Source organism: Nerophis lumbriciformis, linkage group LG05, assembly GCF_033978685.3.
Source record: "Nerophis lumbriciformis linkage group LG05, RoL_Nlum_v2.1, whole genome shotgun sequence".
Taxonomy (NCBI): domain Eukaryota; kingdom Metazoa; phylum Chordata; class Actinopteri; order Syngnathiformes; family Syngnathidae; genus Nerophis; species Nerophis lumbriciformis.
This window is the reverse complement of record NC_084552.2, coordinates 51,743,106-51,756,544: the sequence shown is the minus strand read 5'-3', so window position 1 is coordinate 51,756,544 and position 13,439 is coordinate 51,743,106. Positions and strand designations below refer to the sequence as shown.

The following is a 13,439-nucleotide window of genomic DNA, read 5'->3' as shown; positions in this document are numbered from 1 at the left end:
TTGAGTATATTTATAGAGAAGAAACGCTACTTTTACTCCGCTACTTTTATCTACATTCAGCTCGCTACTCGCTACTAATTTTTATCGATCTGTTAATGCACGTTTTGTTTGTTTTGGTCTGTCAGACAGACCTTCATAGTGCCTGCGTTTCAACAAATACAGTCACTGGTGACGTTCACTCCGTTCCACCAATCAGATGCAGTCACTGGTGACGTTGGACCAATCAAACAGAGCCAGGGGTCACATGACCTGACTTAAACAAGTTGAAAAACTTATTGGGGTGTTACCATTTAGTGGTCAATTGTACGGAATATATACTGTACTGTGCAATCTACTAATACAAGTTCCAATCAATCAATCAAAAGTGTGAAGGAAAAAAGACCATTTTTTTATTTCCACCGTACATCCCGTCAAAAGCCTAAAGACTGACTGCACAATTCCTGTCTTCACAATAAAAGTGCCGCTCCATCGCGCCTGCGCTTTCAAAATAAGAGTCTCCGAAAGCCTGCGCAAACAAGCTAGCAAGCTACGGTGTTTGCCGCCAATGTATTTCTTGTAAAGTGTATAAAAACGAATATGGAAGCTGGACATATAAGATGCCAAAAACCAACCACTTTCATGTGGTATTAGACAGAAAGGAGGAACTTTTTTTCTCCTCCATTTGAAAACGTGGACGTTTGTCATCACTACTGTCTGATTACAATCAATGCAAGTCATCACAATCAGGTAATACACCAACTTATATTCTAGTCTTCATGAAAGAAAGGAATCTATATGTGTTAAACATGCATGTATATTCATTAAAACACTATTAACATGTAAACAAAAACGGCAAAAAAAATATATATAAATTATATACTGTATATATCAATGTATGTATATATATATATATATATATATATATATATATATATATATATAGGTGTGTGTGTGTGTATATATATATATATATATATATATATATGTATATATGTGTGTGTGTGTGTGTGTGTGTGTATATATATATATATGATATGTGTGTGTGTTACTCATCAGTTACTCAGTACTTGAGTAGTTTTTTTACAACATACTTTTTACTTTTACTCAAGTAAATATTTGGGTGACTACTCCTTACTTTTACTTGAGTAATAAATCTCTAAAGTAACAGTACTCTTACTTGAGTACAATTTCTGGCTACTCTACCCACCTCTGCTAAAAGGCTCTCATAATTACCTGTTTATAAAATATATTTAGAAGGTCTTTAACAGTTATTCTATGCTCTAGCTATGACAATACTGTATTTAACTTATAATTATTACTTTCTATTTTAGAAATTCATTTAACAGTCACGCTCGGAACTAATTAACAAGGATGAACGTAGGATTACTGTACGTTGTTTGATGGAACTATCCGCAGGAGATTGTGTTGCAGCTATGAACGCAGCAGAAGATATGTACAGATGTGTCTTCAAAGTGTGTTTTTTTTGCTAAATTAGGGACTCATGTCGAGGCTAGAACCAATTAGTCATGTTTACATTGTTTCTTATAGGGAACTGGGTATTGGTGCTGGTCTTCTAATCGTACAGGGTTGCCTGGAAGTTTTGAAAATGGTTTTAATTATGTTAAATGGATTATATTTCAATACATTATTGAACAGTTTATTTCCCATTATTGTGCTGTAGTACAAAACAAGCAACATACATTTAAATTGGATTAATATTTAAAAAATTGTTTGTTGTTTCACTGTGTTGGCCCTGCGATGAGGTGGTGACTTGTCCAGGGTGTACCCCGCTTTCCGCCCGAATGCAGCTGAGATAGGCTCCAGCACCCCCCGCGACCCCGAAAGGGACAAGCGGTAGAACATGGATGGATGGGTTTTCTAGTGTTCTGAATAACGGCGTTATATGATAATGGAGTTACTTTTACTAGTAACGAGTAACCTAAAGACTTGTAATTAGGTTACAACGCCGTTAGCGAGACGTTTGATGTAACGTGGCACGCTACTTTTGATGTGGTTGACAAGACAGCGTCAGAAGCAGGAATATATTTTTACTATTAAAAGCAACAACCAGCACCACACTGAAATGAACTTGATATCAAATAGAAGGAGGCAACATTGCACAGCAAACGTGTAAGTACACGCACACTACTACTTCGAGGGAGGAATCAACAAATCAGTGATTGAAGTGGCAAGTTTGCAATCCAACACTACACATTTCGTGAAGGAGAATACAGCCATCAAAGCACATTCAATCTTATAAAGTCGCGCTGACACAATCCGGTGGAAATATTTAACACAGATGTCTCTGCCGCAAATGCGAGTCTCAGCTAACAAACATAGATAAGCTAATGCTACCATCTGGGCGCTGGCGTCAGCCGTCACTAAGCAACAGGCTCCGCCTTTTAAAGGCACATATTGGGCTCATGAACCATAGCAACTGCATTTATTAACTCGCGCTGAAACGATCTGGTGGAAATATTTAACACCGATGCCGTCACTGCCCGCAAACTGCGAGTCTCAGCTAACAAACAGATAAGCTAATGCTACTGTCACTGAGCAACAGGCTCCGCCTTTTAAAGGCACATACACACTGGGCTCATGAACCATAGCAACTGCATAAGCCTGGTATTTTAAGTTTTTTTTAGGTAACGCAATAATTCCCCTACTAATTAATTACATTTATTAAAGAGCAATTCCGTTAGTAATTACTTTTTTTGCATGGCAAAGACTCACAAGTAACTAACTACCAGAGGTGGGACCAAGTCATTGTTTTGCAAGTCACAAGTAAGTCTCAAGTCTTTGCCCTCAAGTCCGAGTCAAGTCCCGAGTCAAGACAGGCAAGCCCCGAGTCAAGTCCAAAGTCAAGACTGGAAAATCTCAAGTCAAGTCCTAAGTCCTGCATTTTGAGTTTCGAGTCCTTTCAAGTCCTTTTAACCACAGACTAATATATTAACACAGATTGTGTATGCTTTTCAAACGCTGTATTTATTTATTAAAACAAGTGCATTTTAAATTGCAGGAAAGAAAATTGTGCTGACTTTGCACTTTATAATAGCACTATTAACCAGTCATTTTAAACATTAACTCATTCCTTTACAGAACAAACACATTGAAAAATAAAGTGCAAATGTACTTATTTGTACAAAAGTGTTAACATTGAAAAAACATGACATATACGTGAACATAACAAAAAAGTTGTACTTTTTATATGTCAGGGCCCTATGCTGCATTGCATTTGCAAAAGACCAAATTAGCCAAGAGTCTGTCAGTCATTTGTGCATGATGGGGGTGTAGTATGATGCCACCATGGCTGAAAACTCACTCCACTGGAGCACTGGAGGCAGGCACTGCCAAGACTCTCATGGCCACTCGGAACAGTGAAGGAAGAGTCTTCATGTTCAATGCCCAGAACAAAAGGGGGGAGAGAGTTGTTTTGGGTTGGTGCACTACTTGTAAGTGTATCTTGTGTTTTTTATGTTGATTTAATTAAAAAAAGAAAAAATTATTTCTTATGCGGCCCGATACCAATCGATCCACGGACCAGTACCGGGCCGCGGCCCGGTGGTTGGGGACCACTGAGGTAAACAACCAACAGTATGTCAGAAAGCTAGCTAAAACGGTACACATATTCATAATATAGTATACATTTTAACTGACCTTTATTTTACTATTTTTGTCTTTTTTTAGGTGGCTAAAATACGCGGTGCTGCTGACCGCCGTCTAACGTTACGTGTGATATATTGACTAACGTAACCCTGCTTAAAAAAAATCACTGAACAAAAAGTATGAATAAGGTAGTGAACTGCAACAGATTCCCATGTTTGCAATAACGTTATAACGTTAGCAGTGAGTTTACAGCCTCACTGATTTAACTACACAGCAAATAAAAGTCACGTTACTTAGCCAATAAACGTTATCTTACATTCAAAACTTACCGTTCTTTGTGCAACTTCAAATGCCGGACGAAGTTGGAAGTTGTTGCCTCTCCATCAGTAATTTTCGAACCGCATGTGTTGCATACTGCAAACCGTTTTGTGTTGACCACCTCGTAATTTTTATACCCAAACAAAATTATTTTAGGTATCATTTTTTGTTCACTGGCGTGTGGTTTGGACATGTCTTCTTCGTTGGTTGTCCTGCAATTTGATTGGATGAATGCTGTGTGATGAAAACAAAGTAGATCTAATTTGATTGGCTGTTGTACTGAGGCCACACCAGCTGACACACGCAACGCTGATAGACAAGTACACAATGAAAAATACGGAGCGCTCCCGAATAACTTTTTCATCTTTGGGTTTTGGGGAAAGTAGCAAGTCATGTCAAGTCATGTCAATTCAAAAGGCTCAAGTCCAAGTGAAGTCACAAGTCATTGATGTTAAAGTCTAAGTTGAGTTGCAAGTCTTTTTACATTTTGTCAAGTCGAGTCTAAAGTCATCAAATTCATGACTCGAGTCTGACTCGAGTCCAAGTCATGTGACTCGAGTCCACACCTCTGCTAACTACTGTTTAAACGTAATTTCCAACCACTAATCGTTTCACATCAATAAAAAAGAATTGTGATAGGAGGTTGGGGGGCCTTCAAATAAAATTCTGCTTAGGACCCCATTTTGGCCAGGGCTGGCCCTGTCAATACTACTGTAGTTTTTTGGGGGCTTAAATCCAAACCAATCAGAGCTGTTTAGTATCGTGGCCACTGATTGGCTCGGCCTCAGGAAGCATTAGTATGTTATTTAGAAGTTTGTAAACGTTTTTTTTTTTTTTAATGCTCCAGCTTTAAAAAAATCTTACATTTGTATTGAATCGTGAATTTCTCACAGTCACGCCCGCAACCAATTTATCAGTAATGGTCAATGCATTAAAAATTGTCTTTTTTATGGGCGCTTATGGGTGGGTCTCGGATCCTAACCCCGACGACTAACGTTACTCTATTATATTGTCATTTTCTTTACACCTGAAAATGTACACACAATGACTGATCGTCTTTATTTTATTGTAGAAACAAGCACTTCAAATCAACAAAATGAAAGCACAATGATTCTCTGTGTTGCATCCCCGCGACTTATTTAAACATGTTGGAAATGTACACATAAAAATAATGGTTTAACATTTAGGTGATTCAAATATTAATTAACTTTTGACATGTATTATACAGTATGTGATAGTATAACTAATGCCGAAATTCCATCTCTAGTACCTTGGCAAGTTGATTTTAAAATGAAAACACATTCAAAACATATACACAGATTCACAATATTTACACGTACAATTCCAAGATTTAAGTACCAAAGGTGCTGTTGCAGACCCTCACTGCCATACATTGGCCTTGTACATTACACAAATACATAAAACAATTGATAAAATACATATTTCATAATAAAAACTTCAAATTTTTGAGAGGAGGTGGTGCTAGGTTGTTAAACATTGTATATACAAGAAGTGAATCAGCATACTTTATTTTTCCAGTTGAGCGGGCTATATTTCTCGAGTATTCTGCAATGATGAAACATGGTGGGCCATTTTTCAAATACTTGTAATGCTTTTTTTTAGATAACTTTCATCAATTTAAGTGTGGATTATTTGTCAGCGTTCATCTTGTGATACAGTATCCTAAATATGGCATAATCACTGAATAATACAAATAATTGTCCTAAACACTGTGCCTTCTGTTGTGGATCATGGCCACGATGTGGGACAGGTCCAGACTTTTCATCATCACCTCCATGAAGTCGTTGTCGGTGCGAGCGCCTGCCACAAACTCCTCCAGGGAGAGTTCGCCTGTGGGTGCGCAGATAGCAGACACACGTTAGTCCGCATTAAACCACATCTCAAAAGGCTAAAAACTATAAGCAATCACCATCGCCATTGATGTCGATCCTGTCAAACACACTGTTCGTGAAGTCCTCCGCCGTCGTTTCCTGGTTTTCGTTGCCATTGATGGCGCGAATGGCCTAAGGCAACAAGATCATCATTATCATTTACAATATTCCTATTAAGTCCTAGGAGTATTTCAGGTAGAAGGTTCAACAAACTCTTGAATCCAAACATGAAGTCTGAGTTGATTTACCCAAAGATGGGAAGTTGTGCAAGAGAAAAAGGGAATTGTACGTTATTGAAAAGTACCATTATGTATTGTGAAAATGTTTACAAACCGATAAAAAGACACTTAGTATTAATTTAATATCTCATCACATGTTCTTTTTAGTCAACAGGTAAAATGTGGAGGATTTATACATTTTTATTTTTTATTTTTTAAATATTTATTTATTTATTTTTTCTAACCAGACACTTTCTGTTTGTATCATAAATATTATGTAATAAACTCTGAGATGTGCGTCTTGAATTAAGAATATTAAAAAATTTCAGTTGTTGGCAGGCTATTTTGCTTATTGTGATTAATATAGCTCACATATCCATCCAGCCATCCATTTTCTACAGCTTGTCCTTTTCGGGGTCGCGGGGGGTGCTGGGGTCTATCTCAGCTGCATTCGGTGGACAAGTCGCCACCTCATCAATGATGAAATACCAAAAACAATCTATATTCTCATTAAAACAAATATATCTCAAATCAAGTAATGGACAAAAAAGGTTTTTGCTAACAAGCTATAACATATATTCTAGTTATATTTGCAATAATGAACAACTAAATAATGTATGTTTTTCTTTACATCTTTTTTAATCCAGAAAAATACATTTAATATAAAATATCTAAAAATCACAGATTTTCTTAATTGACTAAAAATAGATTATTTCCTTAGAAGTCAGTATTTATTGATATTAATATACTATAAATAAATTATATGAATAATATTGATATTATATTTTAACGTTTGCTGCTTACAAATGAACACACATGTTTATCAGAAGGGAAGAGACAAGAAAAAAACTCAGGTTCTTTCAAGGTTTGGTTCACAGAGGAAGTTACCATGGTAACTGACTTCGAGTTTGACTTATCTCTCTTTCTTGGAAGGGAAAACCCTAAATTTCTGTCATGTCAGACTTGACATACTCAGAGTTTTCACTTAATCTGCTTTGTGGGAAAGTCAAACCTTTATGATGTTGAGCAGCTCATGGCGGTCTATGCAGCCATTGCCGTCCACGTCGTAGAGCTTGAAGTACCAGCGGAGCTTGTGCTCCATCTTGCCGCGCATCACCAGGCTTAGTGCCGCCACGTACTCCATGAAGTCGATGTAGCCGTCCTATGGGGCACACAACGTTTCCATGGTGTCAGCCACTAGGGGTGTATTTTCACAGTATCTGGGATTGCTCGTGTATGCTGTGATACTTTATGTCCCCAACACCCCAACTCCTGCCTCCTTAGTTTTTTACCACCACCTGATCGCCCAGGCTGAAGGTGAAGCGTGTCAAGGAGACAAGAGCGAGGACTCTCCCTGCTGGCAACAGAGAGATAATCTGACATTTCAGATCATGCATTAAGATTACTGTCGTCCCGTTTCTAAATCGGGAACCTGCAGCCCCCGCCAGACAGACACATCCTGTGATGACCCTTTCTCCGACTCGGACACGTCCTCCATAGAATTGAGCGAGAGGTCAGCGTTTCACGAGATTATATTTACACACACTCGGGGGTGTAGCGCCAAATTCTGGGCCTCAATCCTAAACCTAAACCCAACGTTGAACATGCAACATAATTATTGCTTGCATGGATTTAGTTGAAACCAGCTTTTTAAAACATATGTCAAAACTTTACTTAGGTTTGTGACTTTTTAAAGATGGTAATAATATATCTAGTTAAACCCCTTACAAAAAAGCCAACAATTTCAATATAAAGTGGCTAGAATATGAATTTAAATAATCCATTATTCACTTAAATATGTCAGGTTGAGATTAGCTGATTCATGTATCATCAGTGGTTAATAAGAGTCATAATTATGCATCACTATTATTATGATTATATTATTATTAGTGCATCTCTGTGGGTTCAGTATCTCCCGGTTTTTAAAAACGAGTGACACCTCTATTTCTAACTGTATTCCAGTGTCTTTGAACGCACCACTGTGCGTTCACAGTGCAATGAGATACAAACGTAAAACGTTTACACAACTTTCTCCTATGTTGCCACAGATACATTTATTATATTTGTACCTTTCTTCTATCACCTCATCTGTGTTTCAAAATGCTGCTGATTACCAGTAATGTGAATGCCTAAAGGGGAGCTTTGATGACGTTATGACGTCTGCGTCATGTGAAGTGTTCAAATTTAGGTTTGCTGCCAGCCAGGTGGAACAAACCATTTTGCATTTATGATAGTGAGTCTTAGGGATTCCTCTTTTATTCAAGCAACCTTGTTATCGAACTGTCACTGATATATTTATTTTATATAAACATTTATGTCTTTTTTATTTTTATTTTTTTATGAATTACACAATTAAATAGCAGATTTTATCTGTTCAAACTTTACACAAGCCCAGGTGCCTGCGTGTGCTTGGGGCCCCTGCAGTACAACATCCCCACTTAGCCACTTTTTTTCAATATGATGTAGGACAAGCCCAATCATAAACATAGAACTACTATCCGACGAAACAACACAGTACTACTGTACGGTTTTTATGTTCCTACGGTAGATGGAACTTTATTAATGTCCTGGGCATGAACAAATTAATGAATTACATTTTTTTGGGCTCATATTTAAGGTTTACAAGCACAATAAAACTCACTCTTGAATAGTTCAACTTGTCTAAAAGGAGAAGGAAGAAGCCGAGCTTATTCGATCCAACCAACCCCCATCCCATAATAAGTAACTGAAAATGACACTATTAGCACCCTATATGTTGAGCACTATATGCTTATACTCTTTCTTAACCTGGATTATATTAGTACAATGTTTAAATTCTGTACTTGATCCATTCCATAATTTACTTCCATATACTGGTATTCTAAATGCTTTCAGTTTTGTTTAATGCTTTAAAGTCGTGTTTCGCTACATCACGCTTTGAAGTTTGCGGCTTCACTCAATTTTTTAAAAGTATATTCTATGTATTTTTGGCCTAATTGAAGCATTTTCAAACATAAAAATGGGAAAAAATGACACTATTATCATTACAATACTAAACAGTAGTATCGTTATCCAAAATGTAAAAAACGGTACCCTTGTTAATTTTACGGTAAAATTCTGGCAACTGAGCTGTCAGTTCTTAAACTTAATATCTCAGTTTTTTTACAGTGCGTTATTGTAAACTGAAAAACAGTACCACTGTTAATTTTATGACAAAATTCTGGCGACTGAGTTTTTACCATAAAACTCTACAGCCATTTTTACAGTGCATTACTATAAATAGAAAAAAACTATTGTTATTTTCACAGTAAAATTCTGGAAAATTAATTTTTTATTTTAGCCGTTTAATTATAAGGTCGTTTTTGCAGTGCATTAGTGTCGATGATAAAAGGGTACCACTGTCATTTATACGGTTAAATTCTGGCAACTGTGCAGCCAGTTTTTTAATCGTAAAATCTATGATCTTTCTTTTTACAGTGCATTACTGTAAATAGAAAAGTGCTTCTACTGTTATTTTCACGGTAAAATTCTGGCTACTGAGCTGCCATTTTTTTACTGTAAAATTCTACAACCATTTTTACAGTGCATTGTGATGAGGTGGCGACTTATCCAGGGTGTACCCCGCCTTCCACCCGTGTGCAACTGGGATAGGTTCCAGCACCCCATGTGACCCCGTAAGGGAAAAAGCGGTAGTAAATGGATGGATGGATTACTGCAACTAGAAAAAAATACCATATTTTTACAGTCAAATTCTTGCCAGTTTACCATAAAATCTATGATTGTTCTTTTTACAGTGCATTACTGTAAATGGAAAACAGAGTATCAATGTCATTTGCTTGGTAAAATTTTGAGCTATTTTTTTGCCATTAGATCTGAGGTCGTTTTTACAGTGCATTACAGTTAACAAAAAAAAAAGAAAAAAAAAAAAAGAGTACCACTTATTTTTACAATATAGAGCTTCTAGTCTTGTACCGTAAGAATCTACGGCCATTTTTACAGCGCATTATTGTAACTGCTTTAGGAAACTACTATCGTTATTTTTACAGTAACATTTTTTCGACTGAGCTGCCAGTTTTTTGCAGCAAAATCTACTTTTTTTAACAGTGACACTGCAAAATTGCACTGCAGTCAAAACATGACTTAGCAAGCGTTAAAGTGCAAAAGAGTACCTTATTCATATCGAAGGTGCGGAACATCTGCTCGATGTAGGCGTTGGCCTCGGGGTCCAGCCCGCGCAGCCCAAAGAACTGCTTGAACTCATGCAGGGTGAGCTGACCCGACGGGCACTCAGTCATGAACTTCTTGTACCACAGGTGCATCTCCACCGCCTGCAAGTCGTCCACCGTGCTGCCTGTCGAGTTGCCCATGATGTCGCCGCCGACTCCCGTCTTGGTCTACTGCGAAGCGGCGCTTCACAGTCACACAACAGCGGGGCGTCACAGGGTGAAGAAGGGCAGGAACCGGCGGGGAGTTTTTGTAGTCCACCACGCCCACCACTGTGCCCTTCTTGGGTCTAATCCCTGGTTTTAATCCGGGCAGATGAGCGGTTTAATCATCCCATTACAAAGGATGCTCATGCTTCCTCTGCAGATAACCACGACAGTGTGTTCATCCATCATGCGCGTGTGCACGTGCAGCTTCAAAAACACAAACGTCTTCCGCAAAGATGACACAATTATTCGGCATGCGCTTTATTTAGAAACCACATAGTGAAGTCAAGTCAACAATACACGGACAGCCGGTGCGGATCAAGTGCAGTATACAAGTCAGTCATGCATGCAAGGTATGTTCAAAAGAAACAAACAAAAAAAAACAGGGCAGTTTTTGTCATTGCAAAACAGGATTGAACAAAAAGAAGACACGCAAACAAACACGGTAAAAAGAAAAACAGACTTATGTATAAAATATTGTGTAAAAACAATACAATGTAATGTATTACTAACAACTACAGTAGTTTTATGAAGTAATATAACACTAATGAACATTATTCACCTTTGAGAGTGGACTTCTAGGTATCTCCTTCAAGCTGCGCTTCTGTCAAATACACCATCAGCAGCTTCTTCACATTTTTATGGATAATTGTCCAGCCTTTAGATATTAATTTAACACTCCTTAATTTAAGACTCCTCCTGCTTCAGTATGGTGCCGACTGGCAGCGCTACGCTCGAATTGCTTCGCCAAGTTTTGGATGATTTATTTATTTAATTCAATAAACATCATCCACCTCTTCTTCTTAGCACTGTCCTTCACACCCTCCTTCCTTCCATTACTTGGAAAAACAGAGGCCTGCTCGTTTCTAGCTATAAGCTAATGCCAACTAATGGCAGGGATGCTTGTAACTCCAATGTTTGCTTGTAACTTAAAAGCGTAACAATTAGCCGAGACACAGCTCTTGTTTCAAAACACTCATTAGGTGAGCAGGGGTGTCCAAAGTGCAGTCGGGGTGCCATTTGCGGCCCGTAGCTACATTTTTAAATGCCCACAACACAATCGTCAGCATTCTAATATTAGCATGTTTTTTTGTGTGTGTGCAAATTTTGCAGGTGTACACCTCAGCGTTCAATATTTTCTTACTTGTCGAAGAACACCGACCTGTTCGCATTCTAATATTAGTATGTTAGGTTTTTTATTTTGTAGGTATACACATCAGTCATATTTTGGTCCTTGATGCATGCTAATGCTAGCAGGCTAGCATTTTAAATATGTTTTAGGTACACACCTCAAGAGTAATATTTTGGTACTTGATAGCATACTAAATATACCTGTTAGATATATTAGCTAATTTAGCAGTGTCAAATATTTTGGCTTTTCAATAATGCTAACTGTAAACATAGTATTATTAGCATGTTAGCATAGTACTGTTAGCATGCTAGCATTTTAGGTCATTTTGCTTATTTTTTTATCTGCCCAGTGCGCTAACTGTTAGCATTTCAGTTTGGCTTTGACTCTTTAGCATTCACACAAAATTTCTAGCAAAATTGCACTTTTTTTTTTAGTTCTTTAAAAAAAAAAGATATATTGTACTGGTTTTGAAGGTAAACTTTCAAAATGACCCACGCATCCCTTGATTTGTCAGTGTGTATAGCCCTCATTGTAAAACGTTTGGACACTCCTGTGTAAGAGTATAAAATGTTAAAAGTACAATATTTGAATGCCAATGTATTATAAAGAAAAAAAAATACATATATATCTATTAGGGGTGTGGGAAAAAATCGATTCAAATTTGAATCGCGATTCTCACGTTGTGCGATTCAGAATCGATTCTATTTTTTATTTATTTATTTTTATTTTTATTTTTATTTTTTTATTAATCAGTCCTACAAAACAATACACAGCAATACCATAACAATGCAGTCCAATTCCAAAACCAAACCCGACCCAGCAACACCCAGAACTGCAATAAACAGAGCAATTGAGAGGAGACACAAACACGATACAGAACAAACCAAAAGTAGGGAAACATAAATGAATATTAACAACAGTATCAATATTAGTAACAATATCAACATAGCAGTGATTAAAAATCCCTCATTGACATTATCATTAGACATTTATAAAAAAAAAAAAGAACAATAGTGTCACAGTGGCTTACACTTGCATCGCATCTCATAAGCTTGACAACACACTGTGTCCAATATTTTCACAAAGATAAAATAAGTAATATTTTTGGTTCATTTAATAGTTAAAACAAATTTACATTATTGCAATCAGTTGATAAAACATTGTCCTTTACAATTATAAAAGCTTTTTACAAAAATCTACTACTCTGCTTGCATGTCAGCAGACTGGGGTAGATCCTGCTGAAATCCTATGTATTGAATGAATAGAGAATCGTTTTGAATCGGGGAAAAAATAGTTTTTGAATCGAGAATCGTGTTGAATTAAAAAAAAAATCGATTTTGAATCGAATCGTGACCCCAAGAATCGATATTGAATCGAATCGTGGGACACCCAAAGATTCTCAGCCCTAATATCTATATATATATATATATATATATATATATATATATATATAAAAACACACACAGATATATGAGACTTACAATCCAAACCTTTAAATTGCAATTTGATTAGAAATGTCACTGTTGTGTCTATATGTGTTGGCCCTGCGATGAGGTGGCGACTTGTCCAGGGTGTACCCCGCCTTTTGCCCGATTGTAGCTGAGATAGGCTCCAGCAACCCCGAACGGGACAAGCGGTAGAAAATGGATGGATGGACGGATTACACATACATGTTTCGAAAACAATGCTGGTTAGTACATCACAGTATATTGTAGCAGTTATACAGGAAGTGACGTCAGCGCCATCTTATTGGCTGCTGAGTAAGAAGTAAAACAAACAAATGCTGTTGTTTTTGCAACAACGTAACAAAAGTTCAAAGAGTACTATTCAACACGAATTGATTAACGTGGACTCTGACTTAAACAAGTTGAAAAACATATTTGGG

The 13,439-nt window shown here is 37.2% G+C and overlaps 1 protein-coding gene across 1 annotated transcript; it reads right to left on the bottom strand.

The window, feature by feature from the left end:
- Positions 1–4,952: 4,952 nt before the first annotated feature.
- On the bottom strand, positions 4,953–10,455 carry guca1aa (guanylate cyclase activator 1Aa). Its single transcript, XM_061959587.1, has 4 exons — positions 10,162–10,455; positions 7,026–7,175; positions 5,834–5,927; positions 4,953–5,754 (listed from the first exon to the last, which is right to left on the bottom strand). The coding sequence occupies exons 1-4, from the start codon at positions 10,357–10,359 to the stop codon at positions 5,627–5,629; spliced, it is 570 nt and encodes a 189-aa protein (XP_061815571.1). The 5' UTR covers positions 10,360–10,455; the 3' UTR covers positions 4,953–5,626.
- Between the last annotated feature and the right edge of the window lie 2,984 nt (positions 10,456–13,439).